Source organism: Neltuma alba, unplaced genomic scaffold, assembly GCF_004799145.2.
Source record: "Neltuma alba isolate B1F8T4 unplaced genomic scaffold, ASM479914v2 tig00013514_pilon, whole genome shotgun sequence".
Classification (NCBI taxonomy): domain Eukaryota; kingdom Viridiplantae; phylum Streptophyta; class Magnoliopsida; order Fabales; family Fabaceae; genus Neltuma; species Neltuma alba.
In genome coordinates, this window is record NW_021637736.1 from 126,255 (window position 1) to 153,307 (window position 27,053).

Genomic DNA, 27,053 nt, shown 5'->3' on the forward strand with positions numbered 1-27,053 from the left:
GTTGTCTCGCGATTAAATCAAATCAAAATAAAACTGAATAGAAATGCAATATAATAACACAATTCGGATAGTTTTTCTCACGAAACCTTTTTATTTGAAATCATAAATTAAACTAAGTACTAAAAATATTAAATGAGTTTTGAAATTGATTTTACTTTTTTTTACTAAAACTACTTTGAAACAATGCAAATAAAAAAATCTTAAATACTTTTTTTTTCCTTAATAAAATGATAAACAAAAATGCATTTGGATTTTAAGGAATTCAATAATAAAATGCTTTTTCAGAATGAACCAGTGACTATTCACTTCAAGCACATCCAGTACACAAACTTGCATAGAAATCACACAAACAATAAATTCACAAAGGCATAAACATATGTTTAAATATAATAATTGAGAAAGATGAAGAATTGTAAGCTAATGTATAATCAAGTTTTAAATTATCAAGTAGAACCAACTGATTTGCTGCAAGTTTAACATATTATTAACCTATTGTATTAGTGGGACCCAAAATAACACGAAAGTTGCATTTTAACACTTTGATTTTTTATTGCATAGCAACATCATTTTCTACTCTTTGGCTGCTTTGAAAGGGCTATTTTATGCATATATAATACCTAAATTAATTGCCAAATAGTTGGGGTTCATTTTAAAAAGATCTCAATTGCAATTAGGTGAGAATTTTTCACTTAGCTGCAATTACAATATAATAATTCTTAATTTATAAGCTCTTGTGCAACACATGGAAAACACACCTGGTTTTCAATCTACACATCAAACCGCAACCCCCTCCCAATTAAAAGAAAGAAAGAAAGAAAGAAAATCACGTATATAAGGATTAATTGCAAGGCCACGGACTTCTCTCCCGTGCAATGTGACTTCCCATAAAACTCTTTGAAAAAAGAAAAGCGGCAGAAAAGCCTTGGGTGAAACTATTACACAATTCATACAACAAATCTGAGCTTGTTAGGCTTCATATTGAAAACCATGAAACCAAACGCGCAGAAGTCAGGTTTGATTGCGAGCTAATCTATAATCTCATACAATCATATGCATATATGTTTGTAGTTTCTAGCGCGCACTCTGCATCTCTTGACATCAAACTCCACCAAAATTGCATATTAAATTACAGCCTTGATTATGCCGGATTTTCGGGCTAAATAATCAGTTTCTAGTTTTCTTCTTGCCTCTTTTCTTTGAACTAGTTTCAGGCCCTTCATCCTCTTCAGCTTTCTGCTCAGCTTCTAATAGGGCCAGCTGCAGTATCCAAAGAAAAAAATTGAACAAGTGAAAGACAATGGCAATGATGCCAACCAACAAAAGCAACGGCTTTTAGATTAAAATTTGAATCCTAGGCAGAACTGAGAGCCCCATAATCAGCAAAACAATATTACCTCGTCAAGAATAGGTTTTAGCTCCCTGTACCGAGCTTCAGCAAGATCAAACCCATCCTTGCGGAGTTCCTATGACCCAAGGCCAGAATTTTGCCACAAAGGTGAAGACATTCATCAGTGATGAAAATCATATTAATATGTTCTCAAACAGGACACTCACGGTGTAACTTGAATATGACCAATAGGGTCATATCAGAGTCTGAGAGTGAACATGCAACATACAAATGGGTGTGCTCTGCCAAGTACTTGTAAACTAACCCAATAATCACTTTTTTCTTTTTTAATAAGAACATCTTGAACTTTGAAAAAACAAAATTCTTTCAAAATTTGAAACCCAACCTGAAACAACACAGGGAGTGGTGTTGTTCAGCAATGTTACCAGGCACCATAAATTACACAGGGGGAAGGTTCAGCTAACTTTGAGAGACATAGATTTAACATATTGAACAGAGAATGCATGCAGCCCAAAAAGTGAAGAAATAATTTATCTAGAAACATCATAAAAACCATTCGTAAGCAAAATTAGGATAAATTAAAGATTTTTTTTTAACACTGACAAGAACAAGGACCCAAGCCAATAGGTGGAAGATAAATTAGAATCAATTGAAGCCTTATTTTCATCCTGAAGGTGGTACTTCAATTCTCATGCATCTGCAAAATTTGACACAACTACTGATATAATACAGATTCTACACAAAAGATAATTCATGTCAACTGGAATAAAGTACAGGAAAGCTGGTCAAACTTTTAAAGTAAACCTAATGGACAAGAAAGATGACCAAGACAGACAATGAAATGAGACATACCTTTCCAGTGTGTTGAGTATGTTCGTGAGCAGCCATCTGCCAATACAAATTTGTACGCCTATAGAAATCCCTCAAGGATTCTCCCGGCTTGACATCAAATATGCAAAAGATGATCAGTAAACAGGCATGGTGAAACAAAGACAAGATTGGAGCCTACAGATATTTCATTATTTCCACAGGCAAAAAGACAACCGGACACAATTAGCAAAAGTGAAAGAGCTCACATGAACAAAAATATATGAAACTCATAAGGTAAAACATTCATTATCTTCAACATCCAATCATAGGCATTAGCTACTGATGTACCATTGGTGTTCTTTGCAAGTCTGACAAACCAAGGCTTGCTCTGATCTGTTCTATTCGTGACCTTCTTTCTTTTCTCCGCAGATTTTTCACCCCACCCTTAATCAAAGCAACAGCATCTCCCACTTTAACTGATTCATTCTGAGACAAATATCCCAAAAAAGTAAGGTCAAATTAATACACCGGGAAGCTTCATGCTATAAAGGACATGCTGAAAAAGCCTTTCTCTAATATATATTTGAAAATTATTGTGGTATGGCAATTTGAGTCATAGGAAAAACAAAAAAAGCCTAAGAAATAATTTAAATAGTACGTGGGAATTCAATGCTTCTGGAGTAAACTTTTGCTTAAAAGAATGTCTCAAGTTGTTTTTAAAAAAATGCAAAATCAGTATCATGGAAAGAGCAAACAACTCAAGTGAGTCGAAGCAACAAAAGGCAAAAAGAAGAGGCAAGATTCCAGAAGGTGACAACTCAATCTAACAGGTGAGGTCAATCTTAAATATAAGGGAGATGCGGACTGCAAAAGAAATAGCGTTTAAAACGACTGAAGAACAGACATTTGTGCTGTTTGTCTTCCCACCCTACACCCTCAATAGTTTTAAGGTGTGAACAATCAAGTTAGATTTCATTTCCCAGTTGTTTTGCAAAGTAAGAATGGGCACCACCTCATCCTCATCCTCATCCTCATCATCATCACTTAGGGTATCACCATCAGATTCATCTTCACCATCTTCTTCATCATCTTCATTATCATCATCTGAAACCTCCACCCATTCAGATTCCGATACCTGGGTTGAAGAAAATCTGAGTCAGACTGTTACAAATAAAGCAATGCATATTTTACACGAAACCAAATTCACTAATCCACATGATTTCTCATAGCAGACCAGCCATATTGAATAGGTCTAGTAGCTAGCAAAAATGTTACCAGATAATCTTTCTAATAATATTTAATGAGACAACTGAGGTCTCCTGTAAACAAGCAACAAAATAGTGGTCACTTCCATTTCTAATAACTAGTTTTAGGTATATTTCTAGTCACTCTACTTTTTCCCTCTTCCTTTTCTAGCTTTGTTTACTGGCGATAAAATTATATTTAGTATTGCATATATGCATGTTTGTAAAATTTAGTTAAGAAAGTGCAACAAACCGGTTTTATGCACTTCCATTCATCAAGTTTGCTGAGATTCAGAGTATACAAGTCATCAAGAGTGATTTCTCGATCCTTAATCTCCATTGTTCCACCATATAAGTATAATGTATCTCTCCCAACAACCATGCAGGAATTAATACGTCCACAAGGCTTCACCACCTAGAAAATTCGCACAATATTTATCAATCAAAATCAATAACAGGGCCAAAAGAAAGCAGTGAAATAAAATAGTCCATCCACAATGACAACCTCAGGCAAAGAACTTTGAGTGTCCAAGCTAACACGAAATTCCTGCAGGTTCCCTTCAGATTCAGCTGTTGCACTATCAGCAATAGTCATATTTGATTTAATATTCTGGGATAAATTATGAATGTTGACTCCCATGTTGCTTGCTTCTTCTGGGAATTCTGAATCCTCATTTTCTTCTCTTGCTTCCAATTGAGGATTTCGTTTGTCATCAACATCATTTATAGGCTTCCGTTCATTCTTTTTTAACTGGAAAACCCATTTTATTAATCAGCTATATATTGTTACATCAAAATCTCTAAAGGTTGAATTTTAAGACGTAGCGTTGCTTTCATGAGAAACTGCAAGTGGTTTAGTCTACCTTATCTTTCGTTGACTTCTCCTTTCTTAGCTCCAATGGATACCTAAACACAAATAAAATCAATGATTAATAATAAGCTCAACAAGAGAGAATTAACTACGAGATGACATTTCAACTCTAGCCAATATATGGAATAAAATAATGATGCAAAAGTATTTAAAGATAAAGAATGAGTTGTAATAAAGGGTAAAAGAACACTGCAAAAGCATGAGAGAAATTAATTTCACAACGGCAAAAAACAACTTCAGAAAATATTTACTGATACAATATGAGCACAGGACTCACCAGCGATGATTATCTAATTGGAAGCCATAAAGCTCATTTAAGAACAAGCTCATCATTTTATCACCTGCAAAATATAAATGTGATCAGGAAACTCAGCAAGCACAGACGTATCACCATGGCCCCCTCAAAAACATAGTACATAAAATTAAGTTCATTGTTACACCTATTATTAGTTGCTAGCAACAATTTACAAAATGATGGAAATGATAAATGCCAAAAAACGAACCTTCAACTTCCATATCCACAACACCACCAAATAGCACTGCCCTCCTCTTATGAACACACATGGAAAACCCGGCACGAGGCCCTGGAGGCATTCCACTTTTCTTGACCTATGAAGAAGGGAGAGAAGGGATGATGAAATAAATCAGTTGGGCAAAAATAAACTAAAACATGCAGAGCAGGTGTGCGTTTCCCCATGCAAAAGCACACAACAGAAATAAGAATAAAGACAAATGGATAAAAGATTAAAAAAAGCAATTCCACAGATGATCATCTAAAAGGAGAAGGTGCCGCTATTCAACTACATTTCCAGCAAAAATTGTGTTCATTTCTTCAAGTGCAAGTTAAACTCTTACCCTGCATTATTAAGAAGCTTAAACGTGACTAAGTTGAGGAAAATGAAAAATTAATGAATATTGAACTGCATTATTAAGAAGCTTAGACGTGACTAAGTTGAGGAAAATGAAAAATTAATGAATATTGAACTCCAACCTATCACCTTGTTCCATTCCCAAGTCTTAGGATCAAGGGACCAAATGTCTGAATGAACAATCCCTTTCTCAGAGATATTCTTATCAGATGAAACTTCTTTTGAATAGCCCCCGTACAAAAAGATCTGCAATGTCAAAAGGATTAATTACAATGATGATGAACTCATGCAGGACTAATGTGCCACACTAATAAACACAAGCATATATACATGAAATCAAGTAATGTAAAATAGAATAGCTCCAAATAAGTGACTGTGATAGTTTACTTGCCTCATCTTGGTAAACAAATAATTGAAAACCACTCCGCCCACTTGGCCACATCGCACCAGGCGTAGGTTTTATTTCTTGCCACTACAGCACAAAATCAGGTTGGTATTAATTATATCAACGTATATAATATCAAGGGACTTATTGCATTGTCCAGAATGTCAATCTGGAATCAAAGTTAAACAGAATCATGATAGCATAGTAGAGAATTGATTGCACAGTAAGCCAAAATTCGAATTTTACCTTAAATTGATCAAGGTCAAATACAAATAGATCATTGTAGTACCTGCATAGTCAATTAAAAGGTCTCTTAATCTTCAGCTGGCAGACATAACGCAGTTTAGGTGCATCAATACAAACCAATACTCAATGCTAATAAAATTCCGAAGATCTTAACTCAAGTTCTACATGCAAAGCCAGAGAAGTAAAGAACACCAAGGAACAGAGAGCCTAAAATTTCAATGTTTGATAATAAAAAAAAACATTTTCTTATAGGAACATACGCAAATGTATGACTTAGCTAACTCTGGGATATGGAAAGTTTCTCTTTCATGAAGATTAACTTAGCTCCAAAGTATAATGAGAAATAATGAACATAAAAACTCAATTTTCAAACACAGAACTACTGACTTTGGGCTATGGAAAGTTTTTCTTTCATGAAGAAAACAATTGAAAATACTGGTTGCAAAACAATGGATTCAATAATAACACGATCTTGAAAAATTAATGAGCACCCACTTTATTCAAAATAAACAAATAAAGAGCATTAACAACCTCACTTCTCTAAGAGTGTCATAGAAGCCACCAAAAACAATAATCTTGTGCTTGTACAATACCTGTAAAAGAACAATATTCTTTCAATAGAAATGCATAGTGAAGACAAAACAAGATCAATACAGCCATTAATAAATGGCAGCAGGGGGGAGTCACATTCAGAGATAAGATTTCTAAAACAGATATGATATTGAAATCACAAACCAGAAGATAGATATATTTCTTTTTTTTTTTTTTTTTGCCCTGAGCTGAAGAAGACAGATATATTTCAAAACCAACAAAAATAAAAATGTTTATATGACATTTGTGATAAGTAATCACATGCATTAGTTTGTGGCTCAGCACACATCATGTATTTCCTGTGAGATGTGCTCACAGAAGACAGAAGCAACCTATGCTTTGGCGGGTTACAGGACACAGCATCATTTGAATATACATACATAAATAGGGCATAAGGAGATCATCTGAAGAACATTGATATATACAGTCACAGCACAGCAGCATGATATGATGCGGGTAAAAGGAAAAACGAATGTAACCATAGGAAAGGGTAATTTTCCAAATTAAGCACACCAAAATTTTTGTTTGATTCACGATTTCTAAATCTGACATTTTTCATTAGTAGCTAGCATTTGATTGATACATTAATCATTTCAAAGTAAACTGAGCCTACCATTCGATGTCCTGAGCGTGGACTAGGGCACCCTTTCAAATTAAGCTGTTCCCATTGATTTGTTTTCAGGTCCAACATCCAAAAGTCCTATGCAAATTAATATTCAAAATAAGCATCTAAAGACAGTGAGCAGCACTTTAATTAATCTCTTTCTAAATAGTCAAAGCCACTAAAGTGAACCACATTTATGTACATCAAGGAAGTAAGATTAAGCAAGTCCAACCTTGTAATGATGAAATCGTTCTTGGTTTGGAGATGTGAATTCACCACCTGAAGAATGAATAAAATGAAGTGACATATAGTCATATGCCATTGCGGAAAAAAGGAGACTGTGATGCAGACATTCACTCATCAAGCAAAAGCTTACCAAAAATATAAAGATAATTCTTCCAAGCAACGGCCTGATGGGCACTGCGAGGAGGAGGACTATTAGGACTTGAAATTAGTTTCCATTCCAGCTTCTCCACATCACATCGGTAAAGATCACCATAGACAAAAGTCTGTACAAATTCCCACGGTATCCGTCAAAATACAAACAGAACCACTTAAACCAGAATGCTTCAAATATATGATTGTCTTGATCACCATTAAAATCTGACCTTGTTACCGTTGTAAAATTCACCACCATAAAGAATCAACTCTGTCTCTTTCAAGGGATTAACTGTGAGCTGTATAAGTGAGCAAAAGAGGCATTGATAAAACCTTATATCAGACAAATTTTCACCAGCAAGATAGATGAGATTGTGCAATTGAAATGAACCTGTTTGTAATTAACGATAACCCAAGACCAAAACATTACCGTACAGTTGGATCGAGGAGAAGGTGCAGGAACATTGTCTTCAACATGAACTTCCTTTTTTTTGGCTTCCTCCTTTTGTATGCTTAACTGTCAACAGACACATTTAATCGTTTAAAAACTTGCATAGAAAAGAATCACATAATTGAGTTGTTCCACAATAAACTACATCACAGGTCAATCTGACCATAACATCAAATCAAGCACCATCAGCCGTCATGCCGCTTTTGGGAGGCAGCGCGACCAGCAACAACAGTTCATCAAAACAGTGACAAGTGCTTGGGAGCTTCAAAGATCAGTTTTTTTCTAGCTATATGCGTAGAAAAATAGGCGAGGAACTTCGTTTCTCCCTCGCGTGGATTAATTTCAAGACAAGAAAGCCGATGTTGTAAAAGTATGAACACAGCCGCAACCAAGTTACGGTATGTACAAAATATCTTCCGGTAACGAGGCATCGCTTGGGACTTTAATGGAATGCCATTAGTCATCATGAACATGCTCAGCATTTTCTATGGTGATGACAGCCTGAAGAAATCAAGGATTACCAGTATGGCATCGATATCGTCCTCTGGGGAAAGCTTCTTAGTCTCCCTGCGAGCTCTCTTCTCCTCTGCTTTCGCAGTCTTTCTCTCTGTTTTCTCCTTGCCTTTCCCAGGCTTCTTCGTCTTCTTCCCCATTTTTGGCTTTCGTTAGCGCGGCAGCACTCCCCAAAGAGCGTAGTCACCTGGCAGTTGGACTCTAGGAAGGGCACATACACAAAACAATCACCCCGCGCCCCCGCTTTGATCTCACAGACCTATCATATTTTTTTTTTCCCCAAAAAAAAAAAGGCCTTGGGAGTTGGGTCAATACATAAAAAAGATCACTTTTTTTTTTTTACCTTGTATTAAAAACATAATACCAGAACGCAGTTTTGATCTAAGCTGTTTTGGTCAAAGTTGCATTTTAACCATTGTGAGCACAAACAAATCCTTCAACTTGTTATTTGCTTGTGGAAGGTTATAAGTTGAAAACAATTTACATTCACTGGAGATTATTTAGTTACAAGAAGTTCCTCAAACAACAATGTGCCTTGCCATTCACAAGGAGCGTCCAGTTTACAAAGCTCCAACCTGGCAACCAGACCATGAGATCAAAAACAAGGAGCTTACTTCTCAGTTAAACGTATCTTGGTCAATTCAATATACATCATATACTAACGACTATATTATAATGCAATGATATTTCGAGGGGGGAAAAAAGAATATATCCATGTCAGATATATGATATGAAATTAGACTTGGTATGTGTGTCATATTTATATAAATTCTGCACCAATCCACAATTTAATAATAATAAAATGTGATCCTTGAAGACTTGCAAGGAGGTAAAGAGTCTTCTAAGACCAAGTGCTTGTGAAATTATGGGGCTTTAACTTTTTTTTTTTTTTTTAATTTTTTCATTCATCCAATGCTTTTTCCCTCTCCTTTACATTCAGGAAAAGACTACAAGAATTTCATTTGTAGGTTGCGATGGAATTTTTGTTGGTGCATGTAGCCATGTACCTTGTCATAGAATTTATGCTGCTATAATATTCAAAATATTTAATATTTAATTTATTATCTAATGATTTAATTTATTTATGCTTAAATATTATTTTTTATGTATAGGTGTGTTTATATACATGTAAGCCTGTATATCACTTTACTCGCGCATTTGAAATGAATCTCATTAATTGCAGGGTTTTATATATCTATCTGTGAGTACAGCAAATTATAAGGGAAAAAAGTCCCTTCTCCCCCCACCAAATTCCCGTCGATATTTACCGGAAAATCTTGCGCGGAAAGTTGGCATATTTTGGAGCATCCAAAAAATCAAGACACTGTATAGGCCTGAAAATCCACTCATTCTCCGTCCCAGGTACGGAGGAAACCATCCGGCAGAAGAGGGGACCGGCGTTCAAGTCGTAAGAGAGCGTGACAGATGAAGTCGGCTACAACAATTGCTTCCATTTTCATCACCTTAATTACGATTTCCTTTGAGATCGTCAACGTTTCTTCATCGTCGCCTCTCTTACATGAAAACCAGGTAATCTTAATATTATGCGCCCTTTACGAATACGATGTGTTGGTATTCGTCTGGTCAATTATGATGGACTAAAACTTGGAGTTTTATTGAATAATAATTTTGCAGCAAAAAATAGCTATGTATGGTTCATTTTGTCGTCAATATTTGCTGCTATGGAATTATACAAACCATTTTATATGAAATTTAATCTTGCAATAGAGGTGACATATGGGTTCCAAGCTCAACATTGTTAGTCTTTGATAGAGTTGGGTTAATTAGGATTTACAAAAAAACATATAAGCATCCTTTTCACTTGAGCGTGTGGTTTATTGCCTAAACATGCGGCATTGACATTGTTATGTTCCGTCTTTGAAATATTTGCTCCAGGTTTATGAGGAATCTGCTGGTGGAAGGTATAGGAATGGGCAACAACTTAATTATCGTTACTACTCAGCAACCACTACATTTCATGGCTTAACTTTCATATTTAACACGGTTTTGATACTGATGCATTTAAGTTTGTTCCTAGCTCATTAGGAAACTTGGCTTTTATCTCACTGTCTTGCACAGTCCCACTTCATGTACTGTAAGTGGCCTCGTAATTCAATCTCACGCCCAGCTTGATATGCTTTATCATGTAGACATAATAAACATGAACAAGAGCATGCTCATGAAGTACATTGCTCAAGAGAAAGAAGTAGGGCGGCTTCAAAAATAATTGAGGAGGTATGGAATATTTTTTTTCATCATTATTATACAGTACAGCATGAATTAGTGCATTTTGAACTTCACCTCCATGATTATGTCACTTATGTCGGTTTTGTAGTATTTGGTGCCATTCGTCGAACGAGAAAACTATCAGCTCCCAGAACAGTGCAGACTTCATCCCGACAATAATATATTCAGGGATCAGGAAGAGCATAAAATTCACATAGATATAAATGAGTGGCGGTGTGGATATTGTAGGAAAAGCTTCTATGCTGAAAAATTTCTTGATCAGCATTTTGATAACAGACACTACAATCTTCTAAATGTAGTACGTAATTTCTTATTCCTGGCTTAACGTGTTTGAATCATACATTAACTATGTGCAGTGCAAGCTTTCATCTTTATGTTTTCATTCAGCTAGATGAGTTTAGTGTGATGAAGATTGCCTGTGATTACTAGCCATGGATGATATAAATCCTTAAGCACTAGAGTATTTAGGCCCCGTTTGGCAGAGTGGTGAAAATCCCCTATAAGCTAGTTTCACGTAAGCCGAGACAAAACTCCTCTCACATATTTGTCTCGTATTTTATATATCACTATTGAAAAGCAGCTTATAAACTATTTATAAGCTGTTCCAAACGGGCCTTTAATTTGGTCAAGAGCTATGATACTACTGGTTAATGGTTAATATCTTAGCAATTCTGTAACATCAGTTTTCCTTTTATTTTCATTTTCAAAAATTTTTGGCTGAGTTTATTTACGAATGCCAAAACCTTCAAACCAAAAAGATTCTGATGCCATGACTTATGATTATCTCGCTCTATTCTGATTCGTCTGCACCAGACTTCTATTGTTGATGTTATCTTATAGCTATCAATGATTCTTGGTACTCTACTCATTACTTTTCATATTTTTATTTGTTTTTCTCCATTCCTGTCATATCTAAATGTCATTTCAGTATTCTTTTTTGCATCTATTATTGTGGTTGATGATATACTCTTTGTTACAATAACCCAGACTTTTTATTACAAACCACTCATTTATTCCCCTCCCCCCTCCACCTTTTTCTTGAGAAAGAATCTGTTGACAAATATGTGTCAGTATGTGGAAAGCTCGTTATAGTTTTTTATGCATTTCCTGTGCAACACCTTCTCATTCAAATTGCATACACAAGTATTGAAATCTTTCTGTGCCTATTGGAGGAAAGCGTAGAGCTCTCCTTAAATGCATTGCTACACTTGATATCACATCATAATTGCTGAAAGCTCTGTTGTTTTTGAGCCTGATTTCTTTGTTGTTTCATTTAAACGCAGAGTCATGGCAAATGCTTGGCTGATTTATGTGGGGCCTTGCATTGTGATGCGGTGATTTATACCAAGACCTCTAAAACCAAGTGTAATCCAGCGGCTGCTGGGAGAAATCGTCACCTATGCGAGGTTGCTCTTCAATGCTTCTTCTTCCTTTTTGTTTTTTTTCACACATGAACTCTGGCATTGTAATATTTCAACCTAATCCGTGTCCACAATGTATTTACAGAGCCTTGCAGATAGTTGTTTTCCCTTGAATGGGGGCCCCTCAGCAAGCCGCCTTCATGGTATGCCTATAATTTCTGAGGATGTTCTATCTGTGTTAAATTTACTGTTAAAATGCTACTATGTTTTATTCTTTCACTGGGCTTCTCATGTTGATGTCATGATCTACTGGTAGAATTATTTCTGCACCAATTTTGTGATGCTCACACCTGCTCAGGGAAACAGAAACCCTTCGTTAGAGGTGGCAGGGTAAGATAATAAGATCCAATGCTCTTCTTTTAAATTGTATTGCTAAAGCACTTACTTATTTCAATGTCTATTCTTAGAAAGTTGTCGCTGCTAATTTGCAGTAGTTTTGGACTTTCATGGTTTGTCATAAATTATCCACATTGTTAGGTGTTATCCATTCTGTTCATGCATTTCTTGGAGAAAAACCTCATAGACATTGCTTTTTCTGTTTGGTTCTTTAGGGTAGCTCTTATCAAATTCCAAATTTAAACATGCACGCAATACTTCTATCCTAGGAAGGTCTATAAGTTTCAAGCATGGCCTTTATCTTTCAATCCCAACATGTAACAATCCCTGAAAATTTCCAGGTTAATTGTAGCTAAGTTATTATAGCTTGCAATCGTGTATTGATAAAGATATTAATTATCCCTCCTGGTACTTTCTTTTTTCCCGCTGCAGAAGCAAAGGAGTATCTTCTATTTGGCTGCGGGAGCATTGACCATGGTGCTACTTCCTGTGTTTTATCTTTTTGTTTATTTGGTACAAAGGTAAATATTTTCTATAAAGCTGTGGAATCAACTGAGGCTTTTCAACAATATTTCATAATGCTACTGGGAAATTTGCAGAGATATGAAGAGTAGAACTCAAGAGCTTCGGCGAATTACAAAAGTGGGCCGAAAAGCAAAACCATCATGATTGGTATTATTCATGCCTTTTAAATGGTTCCGTTCTGGTCTTGTGCGTGACAAAATTGGCTGGACTGTTGTATTAACTTCTAAATAATGAGGAAGTTGGCTTCGTTCTTACAAGGAATTGGCCAAAGAAAAGGTTGGGGGGGGGGGGGTTTGGAATCTCAGGACTTTATCAAGTTATCTTGCGACTCAAATTAGTTGGGAAGTAAGATAACCTGAACTTTTGATGGGTTAAGTTGCAGCTGTGTTGTTTATTTATACCCTTTCTGATCTTTAGGATTGGTCCTTTGGTCTTGCTTTTTAACCGTTGGTGTACGTCATTTGAGTTACATGACCAAACATAAATTAGTTGACCTTTATGATTTTTAATCGACTGCCATAGGTTTATTCTTGTTATTACTGTCCACCCAAACATGTTTCTATTTGCTGCCTGCAGGGGAGGAATTGTAGAGAATTCTGGTTGAGTGTAGCTGAAAGAAATCAAACATGGCGTTGGTTTAGCCACTCTTCCTGTGCTGAGTTGTAATATATGTTCTGTTGTTGTAATGCTGCTTTTCATTTTTTTTTTTATGCTCTTTGCAAGTGAATGAACATTTGTCTCATACCTTGTAGTTTTGGAACAGTACTAATTTAACGTAGATCAGGGGTTTTTTTTTTTTTTTAACACCTTTAGCAGAATGATGCCATGTAAAAATGATTAGGTGCCTTTTTAAGGTCTATATACGGTTTTCTTTCTGAAAAATGACTAGGTGTCGTAGAATGTTGGCTTTGATATCAAAATGGTTGATATCCCTTGTTAGGAAAGATGATTTCGCTGATGTGGCTACTGCCATGCCCGGGCCATGTGTGACATGGCCCTAAAAGAATCAGTAAAAAGATATGCTATGGTTACATTCTTCTTAATTATTTTGAAATTGTGCAAATGATTGATGATATATTTTAATATAATTTTTCTGGGATTTGAAGTCACCTAGACATTTTTTCAACTTTCATTTTTTTAATTTTCAATTTGGTATCTTCATTTTGTCTCTTAATTAAATTTTTAATTTTACTCTATTAATATTGTTAATCTTTATATAAAGACTAAAAATACTAAAAGGACAAGGTTATAAAAATTAATATTGCTGAAAAAATAAAAATACCTCTAAGACGGTTTTTCCTTTTTTTTTAGTGCTTGAATAATAATGATTAGCCATAAATTAGTCAAATACTATGATTCGTAAGGAAAATGGAAAAAAATTGACAGGTGAATGAAGGATATCTTAGCAAAATTGTGACTGCTCAAGATATTCAACGACATTGTTCGTATTATGGTAGCACTGTACCTACACTGAGCACGTAACAAAAATTCCATCGGAAGTAATTATGACGATAGATATTTCACCATGTAAGGCCCTTCAAGCTCATAGCCCAGCTTCCTATAATAATGGCGGGTGCCTACTCCCGAAATTACAGCTATTTTTGTTGACCTGTGTTCCCTGCGGGCAATTCGTTCTGCCTCCTCCATCAATAGTGTACCATAACCCTGCAGTAATCATCAAGGTTAGGAAACTACTGTATATTCGTACGGTGCTTTTCTACTCTCGTGAATATATTCGCAGCTGAAGAATTATTTCCCCGACTAACAAAAATCAACCGCTTCATGAATTCTAAGGCTAAAACCACTAAACCCCTATCTGTTTAGATTATCTGCCCCTTCATCTCGTTATGGTAGGTAACCTCTATAATAGCATTAGAGCACTACCTGGTGTTGCAGCTTATCAGCATCCCGTCCATGGACTGGAACAGCAGTTCCATAAACATGGAGTTCACGAACAATAGAACACTTCCCCGTAAGTTCTGGGCAAGTAGTATTCCGACCACATTTTCGCAGACGCAGCAAACCAACAAGAATATCCTGTATGGAATCGGAGCACAAAGAGGGTCTTTTTATTTTCATTTTTCACAGCAGGATCACAAGATCGGGTTGAGACCTGTCCCTCTAGACGGAAAATTTCAATCTACTACGTACTCACACCAGAGGCATGCATAATTGTTGTAATAGAAAGTGAAGGATAACATCCCACTAGTCATCTCAGAACTAAGGACATATTGACCATTAATCCAGATCAACAGAAAAGCCATATATCCTCTGAAAATTATATCAGCAATCATAATATGTTTACATGTCACCAGTAAATGTGATGATCATAGAAGCGGGAAAATATTGGGAAGAACAGAGAAAGATACTGTATGCATGTGAGTAAGATGGTCGCAAACAAAGGGACCAGGAAAAGAGAGGTCAACCTACCTGTCGAGTGTCTTCGTATGACAGAAATGTTTCCCAACCTTCATTTGCCGTATAATCACGACGCACAAGCTCCACCTCTTCAGGCTTGATGTGGTTGTGAATGTCCTATAAAACACAAGATGTTTATTGGTGATCCCAAATATTCAGCAAACTAATTGCATATTTTTACCTAAAGAATTCAAAGCATATGCTCTCTTTAGCGTATAAAATTTCCAAAGGAGACTAGTTCTATATAATAACCTGGATTCCAGCTTCTCGGGTCCGAACATCACGACATTTCAATCCTAGGTCATCCATCCGAGCCAAAGCTAACTCCCTTAGATTACCTTTCTCAACCCCAGAAGTAACCAGAGGCATGGGTATATCCCGCTGAACTCTATAAACACGAGTCCAGGGGGGCACCATGGCAAGGATCCTTGCTACGATGTCCACCAGTTGCTCTGGCGGATAGTTCCTATACCTAAAATGTTATAGTGAAATGTTTATTTTCCTAATAAAAAATAATACTAAGAAATTGATAAGCAAGCGAAAAAAATGCAAATGTGTACAACAAAAATAACAAGTACCTGCCAGTTTTCCAGAGCTCATAAAGTCCAGTTCCGCGTATTACAAGTGTAGGATATATTTTAAGTCCATCTGCTCTAAACAAGGGACTCTCAAAGAATTCCCGAAAACTTTCTAAATCCCTCTCAACACCAACATTTGGAAGATCAGGCATCATGTGAGCAACAACCTAAAGCATAAGCTGGGCAGATTAGGATAAAGAGATAGACAAAACTAGTATATTATCCAAGTCCATCTTCAGAAGGGCTACAATTGGGGCAAACAAGATTGTGAGACTATAGAAAGTTGTCTAAGTGCGCCCATGCATCATCTGATTAATGATCGTACTCTTTTGACAAAGGCACGATTGATGAGGCAGCACAGGAGTCTATAAAAATATTGAACGCAAAGTACATGCATGATCTCCTATTGATTTACAAAGAGTTGACAGATGGAATATACAAGAGCATCGTTGGGTAGGACAAAACTGTGTCAGTATACTACTGAAACTGCAGCAGCGCAAAAATTAATGAGAGGCTCAATAGCAAACCTTAAAGCCAGCATCTTTTGCCAAGCAAAAACAATCTGCGACAGCTGCTACAGTATGCCCTCTGTTAGTGTCTCGAGCAACATCCTCATATGTGCTTTGTACTCCAATCTCCAATCGTGTACAGCCATAAGAAAGCATTTGCCGCAAGTGAGGACCAAGACAATAATCTGGCCTCCTGATAAATGTAGAAATGCCCAAGTCAATTAATGTGTCCAGACAGTACAACCACATTGAACTCAAACAACATTGGACTAAAATGATTCTTGATAAGCTTCAATGGAAATGGTAGAAACATTCTAGAACCTCCATCCCTAAGCCAAAGCGAAGATCATGGTTGATAAACTTTGCAGATAATATTGTGGACGCACAAATAGAGGATGCATTATTTCCTTTAACAGGGAGAAAAAGTAAGCAACTACTGGGCATTCGTTTAAAGCCATATGCAATACACGAAAATTTTCAGAATCATCTTAAATATTATGATGGAAGCTTACGTTTCAATTGTCATGCCAATACACTTTGTTGCACTATGCTCAGAGTAGGCAACTGCCTCTTCAACATTTGCAGAAGTGTGCCCAGACAAAGCATCATGAAGGTTCCTTATAAAGTAATCACGATAGTCTGCCGGAAGGGACATGAAAGTACCACCCATTAAAATGAACTCAACCTGGAAAACACATCATTATATTATTAAGCACATACCATCAACAAATATATCTAAGCACCCAACAACTACAAGAAATACATATTTTTCAAGATTGAGATCCAAACCTTATCTACACTGTGACCCAAACGCTTCAGTTGATCTATCCTGCTCCTAGCTTGGACGTATGGGTTATACCTAAATCCAGAGTAGCAGGTACAACATTCAAAGTGATTAGCATGAGTATTCACAGGGTGAAGAGTACCCGATCATGTCACCAGAGTATTAGCATCCAGAGAAAAGAATTACAGAAAGAACAACCAAATTTTTAAGAAGAAACTGCATTAGAAAGAGAATAGTTCACACCTAGCAGGAAGTCCAAACTCTCAACTATACTTTTCAGTTTTCACCATTTGAAATATGCGGCATTGTGAATCATAGACTAACAAAAAGAATTCCCAATCATAGTTTCTAGCGATCAGGGATACAGAGTTGCGCCAAGAAAAGAGATGAAAGAACACCAAAGTTGATCTAGCATCTGGCCCAATAATAGGGTACGTGATTCAATGATGCATAATGCATCTCATGAAGGAGTTGAGATTTTAATTCAGTATTTTATAGTATAATACACTGATAGAGAACTCAACAATAATCTGGAGGAACGTTTAAGCTGAGCTCTCAATTTTGAGGTTACGATATAATTGCCCTAGATGCTGCAACAATAATAGAGTATACTACTCTGATTCTGATAATATCCCCAGAAAGCTCAACTCAGGCATAATCTAGACAGCTTGTGAAGGAGTTTCAATTATCATAACTCAAACTAACATGCTTAGACAAGAAAACAAACAAGCACATAGAGAGCTTCGTAACCTACCTAGCTCGAATTGCTCGCATACTAGTTGGTTCGTAACCAGTGTAAGACTGAGTACTGTACTCAAAATCCGAATCAGGCCCCCCGGGGCAGTACACGCAAATATTACCAGTAGTCGCTATGTGAGGGCAACGGTGTGGCTTGGACATGACCGCCACGACGGCTATTCCAGAGGCGGTTCGGACAGGTTTGGCTCGAAGCTTCGGCAGCAGCGCCTCCTTTTCCGTCTCCGGTAGGGCGGCTATCATCTCCACTAGCTTGGGTGCACGTGAAAGTCCATACTTGCGACATGCTGCGGATTTAAGCGCATTCAAGTCGACGTTCTGGCCTTTCCGCGAGAGGTCCACCATAGAGTTGACGATCTCTGCAATGGCTCGAACCCGGGCTTCCTCTTCAGAAAGGCCATGAGCTTCGAACCCACCCTTACCCGGTCGAGGGGCTTTCCTAGGCTCGGCTACTGCTGCAGCCGCCATAAGCAACAGTGTTGATGTGGGAGAAGTTGCAGAAGACAGTAGATGCTCTGATATCTGTCGATTGTTTTGCGGAAAGTTCGTTTCTTTACTGGAAAGACCTCCTGCGATCCCGTTTCTCTCTGTTTCTTTTTGTTCTTTTTTTCCCCTTCTCCTTTTTATGCTAGCTGCGACCCTGATAAAACGACGTCGTGTCGGCAGAGGGCTTACCTAATCCTAGAATTCGTGGCCGTTAGGCCGTCAGTCCATTTTTCACATTCTGCCTGCGCCAGGCACCTCGTCCGTCTGTTCCTACGTCCTCCGTCGTCTGTGCTTGCTAAACTCAGACGAAGGTTGTACGGTCCATTTTGTTGCAGAAAAAGGAAACTTGGATAGATGGGGGAGGTGGGTTCAAAGAAGAGGAATTGGAAGCTGCAATCCTTGACAAAACTAGCGAAGTGATATCAACTATAAAGAATGCCAAACACGTTGATCAAGTCATTTGTACGCTTAACTCCATTGCCACCCTTCTTTTTCCTATTGACTCTTCTCATATTTCAGGTTAGTCCTATGCACAATTTCTCGCTATTTCGGTGTTCCCGTGCTTCTGCTTCTTGTTCTCTCGCGGGGTTTATCAGTTTCTTTTCTTGTTCAGCGTTTAGCCGCAATATTCCTCATTTTAATCCTATAATGAATATGTTTTCATGGAAGAGGATGAAACTGGAATGAAATGTTAATGGAAAGTGTCAAGCAACATCTTTTTCTATTAGTTTTTATTACTCCCGAAATGAATAGGAAGACTTTATCCAAATATATTCAATTTTTTGTTCTACTCATTGACTTGCTCATATATTGATTTGGAGACAACTAATATTTTGGTATTTGGAACTTGACAGGTAGCATTGATGAGAATTACCGGGACCAGGTTTCTGTCATTAATCTGTTCAAAGTTTTGAAATGTTGTATTGAACTGATCCCTTTAATCTACATTTTCATCAGTTTTTTTTTTTTTTTGGCATGTTTAGGTCTTGGGAGTCAAAGTTCATTCAGCAGAAGAGCGGGCAGAGTGGTGGCAGGCATTTTACCATGGGATTGCTTTTCGAACATTCGCGCGATTCTTGTTACTTGGTAATTCTTTTTAAAGTCATTTATTTTATCACGCATTAGCACATCGGGAACCATCCCTGTGGTGCATGTTTTAATTGTTGGTGTTTCCTTTGGAAAGTTTTGAATAATATCCATATAAGAGCATGTCTGAAGGGGTGTGGCTGGGAATTTAGTTGATGACTCTTTGTAGGATCTATTTCTGTGCTATGTGCTCCCAATTCTTCTACTTCTTTTTTTCTTTTTTTCCCTGGCAAAATATTATCAGCATTTTACTTGTCCTGTTTTTCTCATATAAGATGTAATTGCCTGCACAGATGTTGCCCCCAACTGGCTGGCCTGTTTTCCCTTTTCTGCAAAGAAACATGTTTACGATGTTTTCTTTGTTCATGGACTTATCCCCGAGGTTGTGCAGATTTTGGCTCTTTCACTGCAGCATAATGGAACTGATGGTCCAGATATTAATGCTGTCCTCTCAAATTCTGAAAGGTGTGATTGTTAATATTTAACTGCCTTTGGAATTCTTTTACAAGCCATTTATTCTGACAACCATGTGGAAATGAATTCATATCCTGCACCTTTATGCATTCAAGCTGACCTGTGATGACAATGCCTTGGGCCATCTAGAAATTTCAATGCAGAATGTGTAAATCACTTGCTGTTCTCTCTCTTTTCTACATCAGGCAATTGCTTATAATATATTAGGTATTATCAGATAGGAATCCAATGCATATATTTGAATACCCATGGCAGAGTGACTGGCAATTGTTCCTTCCTTCCTTTCTTTAGGTTTGATTTCCTTGAATTTGATGATTGCAACATTGACATCTTTTAGTCCTAACGATGTTTTCATAACCATACTTTGTTTCACATACTGTTTACAATCTGAAATGATGAAACGTCAGTAAAATTTTTTTTTTTTTTTGACATCTATGATAGGTTGCTTGTACTGTGCTTGATTGAACATAAAGGAGTGCTTCAAATGGCAAGAGAGTTTGGTGGTTCTCATAAATCAGCAGCTTTTACGTATGAACAATTCAAGGCAGATGTCTCTAGGGTGGCTCAGATTGTTGCATCTATTCCTGACAAAGCAAGAATGAACTCTCTGACTTCATTGTCATCTCAGTATCCCAATTTTTAAGTCTTGGTTTGGATAGTGGCATTCTCTATGTGTGCATGATTTTGCTGTTCTTTTTGAATTTATCAACATATCTTGATGTCTCATTCTTTGCGGATGATAATGTTCTTAGTTCCTTGGTTCATTCTTCCACGTTTTTTCTTCACCAAAAATATTCAGCTTGTTCTTCAGGCAGATTATCATCCAACTGCTCTCCCTGGCAGAAGAAAGAGATATGGTTCTGCAAAATAGAATGGAGATTGGAGAAAAGGACAACAGTGGTACTCTGATATTTGGTGGGGAATTGTTTACTCGCATCTGTCGCCGTGGCTCTGCTGGTAACTAGAAAAATTCAGGCACTGGGACAAGTTCATATGTGTCTGTATGATTTGTGTTAGCCTTTTACCCTTGTGAAATGAATTGTGTTTGCTTCTTATAGTGTCTTGATTCCCTGGGAAAATTCATTTTCTGTATGGATAAATAGCAAGTTTAAAGCAACATCATGACGGAATTTCAGCCATTTTGTGTTGTGATGTTGCCATTAGTGTTGTGGACTGCAGCTGTGTCTGGACTAGCTGTCCAACGTCAGTAAGGTTGTTTTCTGATTGATTCTCTTTTCTTGTAGATCTGTTATCAAGGGAAGTAACCCCCCGAGTTCTAAGTCATGTACAGAGTTGCTTGCTAAGTAATGATTCAGTTACTGAGGAATTGCTTGAGTCAAACCCAGATTCTTTTTTCTGGTTGAGAATGATGGAGACAATTAGAGATCCCTATGCAGTGGAAAGAATCTCTGAGCAGATTTTGCATCAGCTAGCTTCTCAGCATGCAAATGATATGCTAGCCTATTGGGTTCTGTGGTTGTTGTTTCATCGCACTTTTAAGCAGCAGGCTTCCGTCAGGTTAGTGGATATGTGCTACTTTTTCCGTTTAACCTTTTTGGATTATTGTCAGGTTGGACAATATTTCTCTTTCGGCCTTTCATTATGTGAATCACTTGAATGTGTGGCCTTCCCTGTCTGTCTGAGATAGTCTGAATCTGATGTAAGGTTAAGCGAAAGAAAACTGAAGGAAGAATGATTATTTTTTGAAGGAAGATTGGATCAGGAGAAAAGTAAATAAGAAAGATAAGAATTATCATGTTGTATTCGTACCCTTAATCTAAATAGCTGTGGATGCTGCAAGATTATATGCTTCTTCAAGAACCACTTTTGTGGGGGATATCATGCCTCATATTAAATTAATTCACGCAGAGTAGTAATAGTAAAAATTTTGCTGGTCTAACACAGTAGGATAAATTTTATTTTTTGTTGCGGTACAAGTCTGCCACTGATGAAATGCAGAATTTTGTATTTCACCGTTCATGCATTTGTACCTTGTGATAAGTCAGTATGCATATAGCTAGATCCTAGGCCTTGGCCAATTATGAGGTACTAGACAGGCACTAAACCCCGGCGATTTAGGGGAAGTATTAATGGGAACTCATCAAAGAAATATTGACCTTCATTGAAATCCTCCTGTCTAGTAGCAACCTCTTTGGTCATGCCTCAATATTTTGCGTTTGCGAACTTGAGTTGGCTTGGCTGGCAAGTTCAAGAAAATGTCTTGGGAATCTTGCTGTGATCCTTATTGGCAGGAATCTACTAATTGTAGTGCACTTTACTTTGGAACTTGAACAATCTACCTGCCTCATAAAATTTTGTACACCTTGAAAATATTGGATTTAATGTAATTCATGAAATGGTATGGCGGCATTCTTCCATTCCTCTAAGATTCATTATGATTTGTTAGTTATTGACTGGTTTTTCTTGCTGTCTGAAGTAGATTTAAGTGAAAAATATGCAAAGATTTTGCTTCTGTTTATGATGGCTCCTTTATTTGTTGATGACATTTTTCCTGTTTCCATGACCACTGTCTAGGTCTTTGTTCGTGGACAAATTCTTGCTCTGGAAAGTATTTCCCTTAAGTTGTCTGAAGTGGATTCTTCAATTTTCAGTTCATGAATGCCCGCCAGGTACCATTGTATCTGGGCATAGTCGCCCTGGGCTCTTACATGTACTCCAGCGTCTGGTGGCTGTATGGTCTAAGAAAGAATTTGTGCAAACAGCATCTATTGAGCAGCAAGCTTGTATCCTTTTTCTGCATGCAGCAATCTTTAAACTGTGGGAGTCGACAAACATTGTTCTATTATGATCTAAATCCTTTCCTCGTATATTACATTCTCACCTACTTCCTTCTGAGCATTCCCAGGGACTGATGCCGTATACATTGTAATGCGCATATCTGCTTTTTCTTATAATGTGTGTTTCCCTTGATCTATGCCTCAGATATATCTGCCGCTTTAGGCCTTTCCCTTGAGACAATGACTAAAGAGGAATTAGATGGGACGAAGGATGTCATGCATTTGATTCTTCAAGGAGTTAGCTGTAATTACATTTACTTGTAACTGTTGGGTGTGTTGATAATAGTGATGGAAACTACGTATGTGATATTTGTGGAGTACTGCCTATCATAATCCTCAAGAATGCTACTTGAAGACCTAGCCATAGCTTGAGGAAAATTGTGTTAGAGCCAGAAGCGTCTATTAGTACTGCGGGGGTTCCCAGAGAGGGAAATGGCTCCACTTCTGAATCAATAATCTGAACTCTGAATTTCTGATTTTTTTTTTTATTTGTGTGTATATATATCGGGGAAAAAAAAAAACAGAAATAGTAGAACAATGTGACAGGTTCCTGAATTTTTGTGCTGGAAAGGCCAAATTGTTGCCTTCTCTATTTTAAGAAATATCAGTTTCCATCCATCTTCTAATATTTGTGTAATGTTCCAGGTAGGCTGGAGAGTCCAAATAATTTAGTTAGAAGAATGGCTAGCACGGTTGCTTTAGTGTTGTCTAAAGTTATTGATCCAAAAAATCCTCTATACCTTGATGAAAGCTGCAGTGGTGAGACAATTGATTGGGAATTTGGATTAAATGTTCCCAAGAAAGGCACTCTAGCTGCATCAGATTGCAAAGTAAAAGGTGTGGGAGAAACAAGAATAACAATGTCAGATCCAGAAAGGGGCTCTGATTCCCCCTCTAATAGCGGGATAAGCATGAATAAAAGGGATAAAAAGAAGTTATTGGAGTTTAATGTGCTTGACCCAGACGAGATTATTGATCCAGCTTCACTAAATCTTGAATCAGACTCTGGTAATGATGGTAATGATGTGGATGATAGTGGAAGTGAGGATTCATATTCCTCAAGTGATTCATCTTTACAGCCATATGACTTGTCAGATGATGATTCAGATTTGAAAAAAAGAATATCACAGTTGGCTGATGTAGTTGCAGCTCTTCGAAAAACTGATGATGCTGATGGGGTTAGTCATTAGTTCCCACTACTTTACATAGTTGCTTCTTGATTATTTGCCGCTTCTTTACATAATGATGGAATTTGAGATTTCTGACAGTCGAGGTGATGCCAATTGACTGTTAAGCTTAATATGACACGGTGTTAATTCAATAATTTAATAATTGCTGCAATTGTAAACTTCATTTGAGTGTTTTTTTTTTTTTTTGAATTTGTGAGCCTCTATTAAACCAGCCGTGATTAGCACCTGGCATATCGTCAGTTTGGAATGATACACAAACATATGATTAAGGACATGGAGCATAACCCACTCTTTTGATAAAAATAACCTAGCTGACTTAGCCCCCAAAGTCAATTTATTGTCCTCTGAAGTTCTGCCGGACCTGATTGGTACAAGTTCCCTGTATCCTCTTTTTTGGGTTAAACTTGGGTGGAAAGACTCCTAGATGTTGATTAAGTCATATATTTTTGTTGCAGGTGGAAAGGGCTATAGATGTTGCGGAAAAACTCATAAGAGCGTCCCCTGATGAACTTAAACACATAGCAGGTGATCTGACCAGAACTCTTGTTTATGTTCGTTGCTCTGATATATCTGTAGAAGGAGCAGAAGAATCTACTGAAGACAAACGACAAAAGGCCCTAGTTGCCTTGTTAGTCACCTGCTCATTTGAAGCGCTGGATACTCTAAACAAGCTATTATATTCTCCTAATTTAGACATCAGCCAACGCATAATGATATTAGATGTCATGACAGAAGCAGCTCAGGAGCTTGCTGAAATGAAAATTTTGAAACCCAAACACAAGACTGGATCCCTCGTCTCAGTTGTTTCAGATACCCAACCATGGTTCTTGCCAAGCAGCGCAGGGCCTCCTGGAGCTGGTTCCTGGAAAGAGATCTCAAGAACAGAAACTATATTGAATTGGTCAAATAGCTACGAGAGGGAACTTCCCTCTAAACCTAATCAAATCAAGAGAGGGAAGACACGCCGGTGGAGTTTGGGATTACCTTCTACTCAACAGAATGTGGAATGTTCCCGGAACAAGTTTCCTCTTTATGCTGCTGCATTCATGCTTCCTGCCATGGAGGGATATGATAAGAAAAGGCATGGTGTTGATTTGCTTGGCAGGGACTTCATTGTCCTTGGGAAACTTATTCATATGCTTGGGGTTTGCATGAAATCTTTAGCAATGCACCCAGAAGCATCTGCCCTTGCTACCTCTCTTCTGGATATGTTAAGATCCAGGTATTGACTCAGTAACTTTTTATTGGACCCCTAGTTGTGAGAGGGCCTAATGGATTTAATAATACTGAATTTCACAGTCTAAAGCTTATTATCTCACCAATATAAATATGCCTTATTCGTTCATTCAAGTAGAATTAAGATGCGCATCTTGTTTGGTTCACCATCTTTTGCCAGTATGCTAATGCAGGCAAAACTACATTTATATATGCAGGGAGGTATGCCATCATAAAGAAGCATATGTGAGAAGAGCTGTTCTTTTTGCAGCTGCATGCATTGTGATCGCTCTTCACCCAACTTACATTGCAACTGCCTTGTTGGAAGGAAATACTGATATATCTGCAGGCCTCGATTGGATTCGCACATGGGCGCTCGAGGTAGCTGAGTCAGACGCAGATAGCGAGTGCTATATGGTGAGGAAATTAGAAGCTCCAGAAAATGTCTAGAATCTCTCGTCTTCCTTCTCTTACCTTCTAGTTCCACGCAGCCCTCCAGAACTCTTTTCCTCCATTCTTTCTGATCTTGAATTTACTTCTGAAGCTACTTTCTTTTCGTTTTAATTTTGTGGTTGACCATAGATGGCTATGAAATGCATTCAACTCCACGGGGAGATGGCTCTTCAAACTTCAAGAGCTTTAGAGTCAGCAAAAAGTTCATTCAAGCCAAGTCCTGCTCTGCCTTCCAATGGTTCCAAGATGGCGGTTAAAATTCCCTACTTAAACGGGAATTTCTGATCCTATTATGCTGCATTTCAATCTTCTCTTCACTCCTTTTTGATGGCCGTTCCTGTAATCTGTGTTCATAAATAGGATTGTAAAGTTGGCTATTGTTATAGTTTGACACCGATGCTCGGACAGGTTTCAAATGGCTTCCAAGTCCAATTGTATTCGTTTTTATGCCTTTTTCAGTTTTTTCTGATGTTGTGGTGTACGGTAAATTATATATTTTTCAAGTTATGGAGGTTCAATTACAATTTCTTAATAAAAAGTCTGATTTAAAATAGAATCACCTATATATATACTCCTCCGGTCCTAATTATAAGACCCAATTGACTTATTTGAGGAGATTAAGGAAGTAAGTTAAGTTGGTTATTTATAATAAATAAGTGTTGTCATTCCTAAAATATCCTTGCTAATTAAGTATATTGGCTAAAACTATCATTATTAGAAGGATTATCTTGAAAAAAATACATAAATATAAGAGACAAAATGGATTGGGTCTTATAATTAGGACCAAATAAAAAGTCAAATTGGGTCTTATAATAAGGATCGGAGGAGTAATATAAAATGTCTCAAGAATTATATTACTAATAAATCATTATTTTACGGAACAACTCTTTAATTACCTGTGAAATGCAAAATAGATAGTAGTTGAAAGGGGTGCTTGGATCACTCACAGTTTAAAAGTATTTTTATGTAAGTTGAGATAAAATTTTTCTTATATGTTTATTTTTTATATTGTCAAATTAATTTTAAAATTATGATTTTATTTCTACCCAAACACTCATAAAATAATAACTTGCGTGAGCAGAAACAAAAGCCCTCACATTCTAATTGTTACAACAAAAAATTGTTGCAAATACATTGAAAAATGAGGTTTCAAGCTAATGTGTAATTGTGCCTTCAATTTTCTAAAAAGCAGTTATGTTTTTTAATGTTATGTTAAAAGTAGTTATTTTGTTGGCTGAGCACTCTGTAATTTTCATAAAATGCCCCTATCTTTAATCACTGTTTTTGAAAAAATAGAAATCCTTCTCCGTCATTATCTTCCTAAAAGAGTCATAAAGAGTTCTTTCCTTTCATTTCATGCTTTTTTAGTATCATGTAGTCCCGGACTGCGTATATGAATAAAGTTACTCAGTTTTTGAAATATCATATCTTTTAAATATAATTTTTCAAAATGTAATTTTTTTAATT

At 37.0% G+C, this 27,053-nt stretch overlaps 4 protein-coding genes across 7 annotated transcripts; 2 read left to right on the plus strand and 2 right to left on the minus strand.

The window, feature by feature from the left end:
- Positions 1–810: 810 nt before the first annotated feature.
- Positions 811–8,565, minus strand: LOC114737993 (kelch domain-containing protein 4). 4 transcript variants are annotated; one of them, XM_028926002.1, is made up of 20 exons: positions 8,319–8,565; positions 7,777–7,863; positions 7,577–7,645; positions 7,345–7,477; positions 7,201–7,247; positions 6,978–7,064; positions 6,305–6,366; positions 5,774–5,816; positions 5,534–5,614; positions 5,272–5,388; positions 4,777–4,882; positions 4,551–4,614; positions 4,266–4,308; positions 3,908–4,153; positions 3,656–3,817; positions 3,171–3,293; positions 2,507–2,644; positions 2,201–2,287; positions 1,395–1,463; positions 811–1,257 (listed from the first exon to the last, which is right to left on the minus strand). In XM_028926002.1, the coding sequence occupies exons 1-20, from the start codon at positions 8,448–8,450 to the stop codon at positions 1,165–1,167; spliced, it is 1,989 nt and encodes a 662-aa protein (XP_028781835.1). In that variant the 5' UTR covers positions 8,451–8,565; the 3' UTR covers positions 811–1,164. The 4 variants fall into 4 exon arrangements, with proteins under 4 accessions (XP_028781835.1, XP_028781834.1, XP_028781833.1 ...); XM_028926001.1 differs by having other exon boundaries at positions 2,507–2,649; positions 3,170–3,293; XM_028926000.1 differs by having other exon boundaries at positions 2,507–2,655; positions 3,170–3,293.
- A 972-nt stretch (positions 8,566–9,537) lies between these two features.
- LOC114737996 (uncharacterized) lies at positions 9,538–13,721 on the plus strand. Its single transcript, XM_028926006.1, has 9 exons — positions 9,538–9,840; positions 10,207–10,232; positions 10,461–10,545; positions 10,646–10,855; positions 11,841–11,963; positions 12,064–12,121; positions 12,235–12,308; positions 12,747–12,835; positions 12,914–13,721. Exons 1-9 carry the CDS (start codon positions 9,736–9,738, stop codon positions 12,981–12,983), a joined length of 840 nt encoding a protein of 279 aa, XP_028781839.1. The 5' UTR covers positions 9,538–9,735; the 3' UTR covers positions 12,984–13,721.
- Positions 13,722–14,218: 497 nt separating this feature from the next.
- LOC114737994 (elongator complex protein 3) lies at positions 14,219–18,746 on the minus strand. The gene is made up of 9 exons (XM_028926004.1): positions 17,883–18,746; positions 17,134–17,203; positions 16,857–17,029; positions 16,363–16,537; positions 15,836–16,002; positions 15,510–15,729; positions 15,270–15,374; positions 14,724–14,876; positions 14,219–14,504 (listed from the first exon to the last, which is right to left on the minus strand). Exons 1-9 carry the CDS (start codon positions 18,350–18,352, stop codon positions 14,343–14,345), a joined length of 1,695 nt encoding a protein of 564 aa, XP_028781837.1. The 5' UTR covers positions 18,353–18,746; the 3' UTR covers positions 14,219–14,342.
- On the plus strand, positions 18,670–26,048 carry LOC114737992 (telomere length regulation protein TEL2 homolog; the record flags this gene model as incomplete). The annotated part of the gene is made up of 13 exons (XM_028925999.1): positions 18,670–18,889; positions 19,225–19,253; positions 19,354–19,456; positions 19,750–19,921; positions 20,372–20,557; positions 20,730–20,887; positions 21,175–21,448; positions 22,466–22,674; positions 22,874–22,972; positions 23,374–23,906; positions 24,374–25,140; positions 25,352–25,550; positions 25,716–26,048. Coding segments are annotated over 13 exons (3,105 nt in total), but the record flags the coding sequence as incomplete, so codon positions are not given.
- Positions 26,049–27,053: the final 1,005 nt, after the last annotated feature.

What these genes read in the sequence shown, in the direction of transcription:
- LOC114737993 (XM_028926000.1), bottom strand. Translation starts at nt 8,450, where the DNA reads ATGGGGAAGAAGACGAAGAAGCCTGGGAAAGGCAAGGAGAAAACAGAG. An exon ending in GGATGAGGATGAGGATGAGG is followed by an intron (nt 2,656 to 3,169) that starts TGGTGCCCATTC and finishes CTTTTTTGGGAT; the next exon opens with ATTTGTCTCAGAATGAATCA. An exon ending in TAAAACCTATTCTTGACGAG is followed by an intron (nt 1,258 to 1,394) that starts GTAATATTGTTT and finishes TGGATACTGCAG; the next exon opens with CTGGCCCTATTAGAAGCTGA.
- LOC114737996 (XM_028926006.1), top strand. Translation starts at nt 9,736, where the DNA reads ATGAAGTCGGCTACAACAATTGCTTCCATTTTCATCACCTTAATTACG. An exon ending in CTTCAAAAATAATTGAGGAG is followed by an intron (nt 10,546 to 10,645) that starts GTATGGAATATT and finishes TCGGTTTTGTAG; the next exon opens with TATTTGGTGCCATTCGTCGA. An exon ending in CTCAGCAAGCCGCCTTCATG is followed by an intron (nt 12,122 to 12,234) that starts GTATGCCTATAA and finishes ATCTACTGGTAG; the next exon opens with AATTATTTCTGCACCAATTT.
- LOC114737994 (XM_028926004.1), bottom strand. Translation starts at nt 18,352, where the DNA reads ATGGCGGCTGCAGCAGTAGCCGAGCCTAGGAAAGCCCCTCGACCGGGT. An exon ending in CAAAAGATGCTGGCTTTAAG is followed by an intron (nt 16,003 to 16,362) that starts GTTTGCTATTGA and finishes CTTATGCTTTAG; the next exon opens with GTTGTTGCTCACATGATGCC. An exon ending in GAGCTCTGGAAAACTGGCAG is followed by an intron (nt 15,730 to 15,835) that starts GTACTTGTTATT and finishes ATAACATTTTAG; the next exon opens with GTATAGGAACTATCCGCCAG.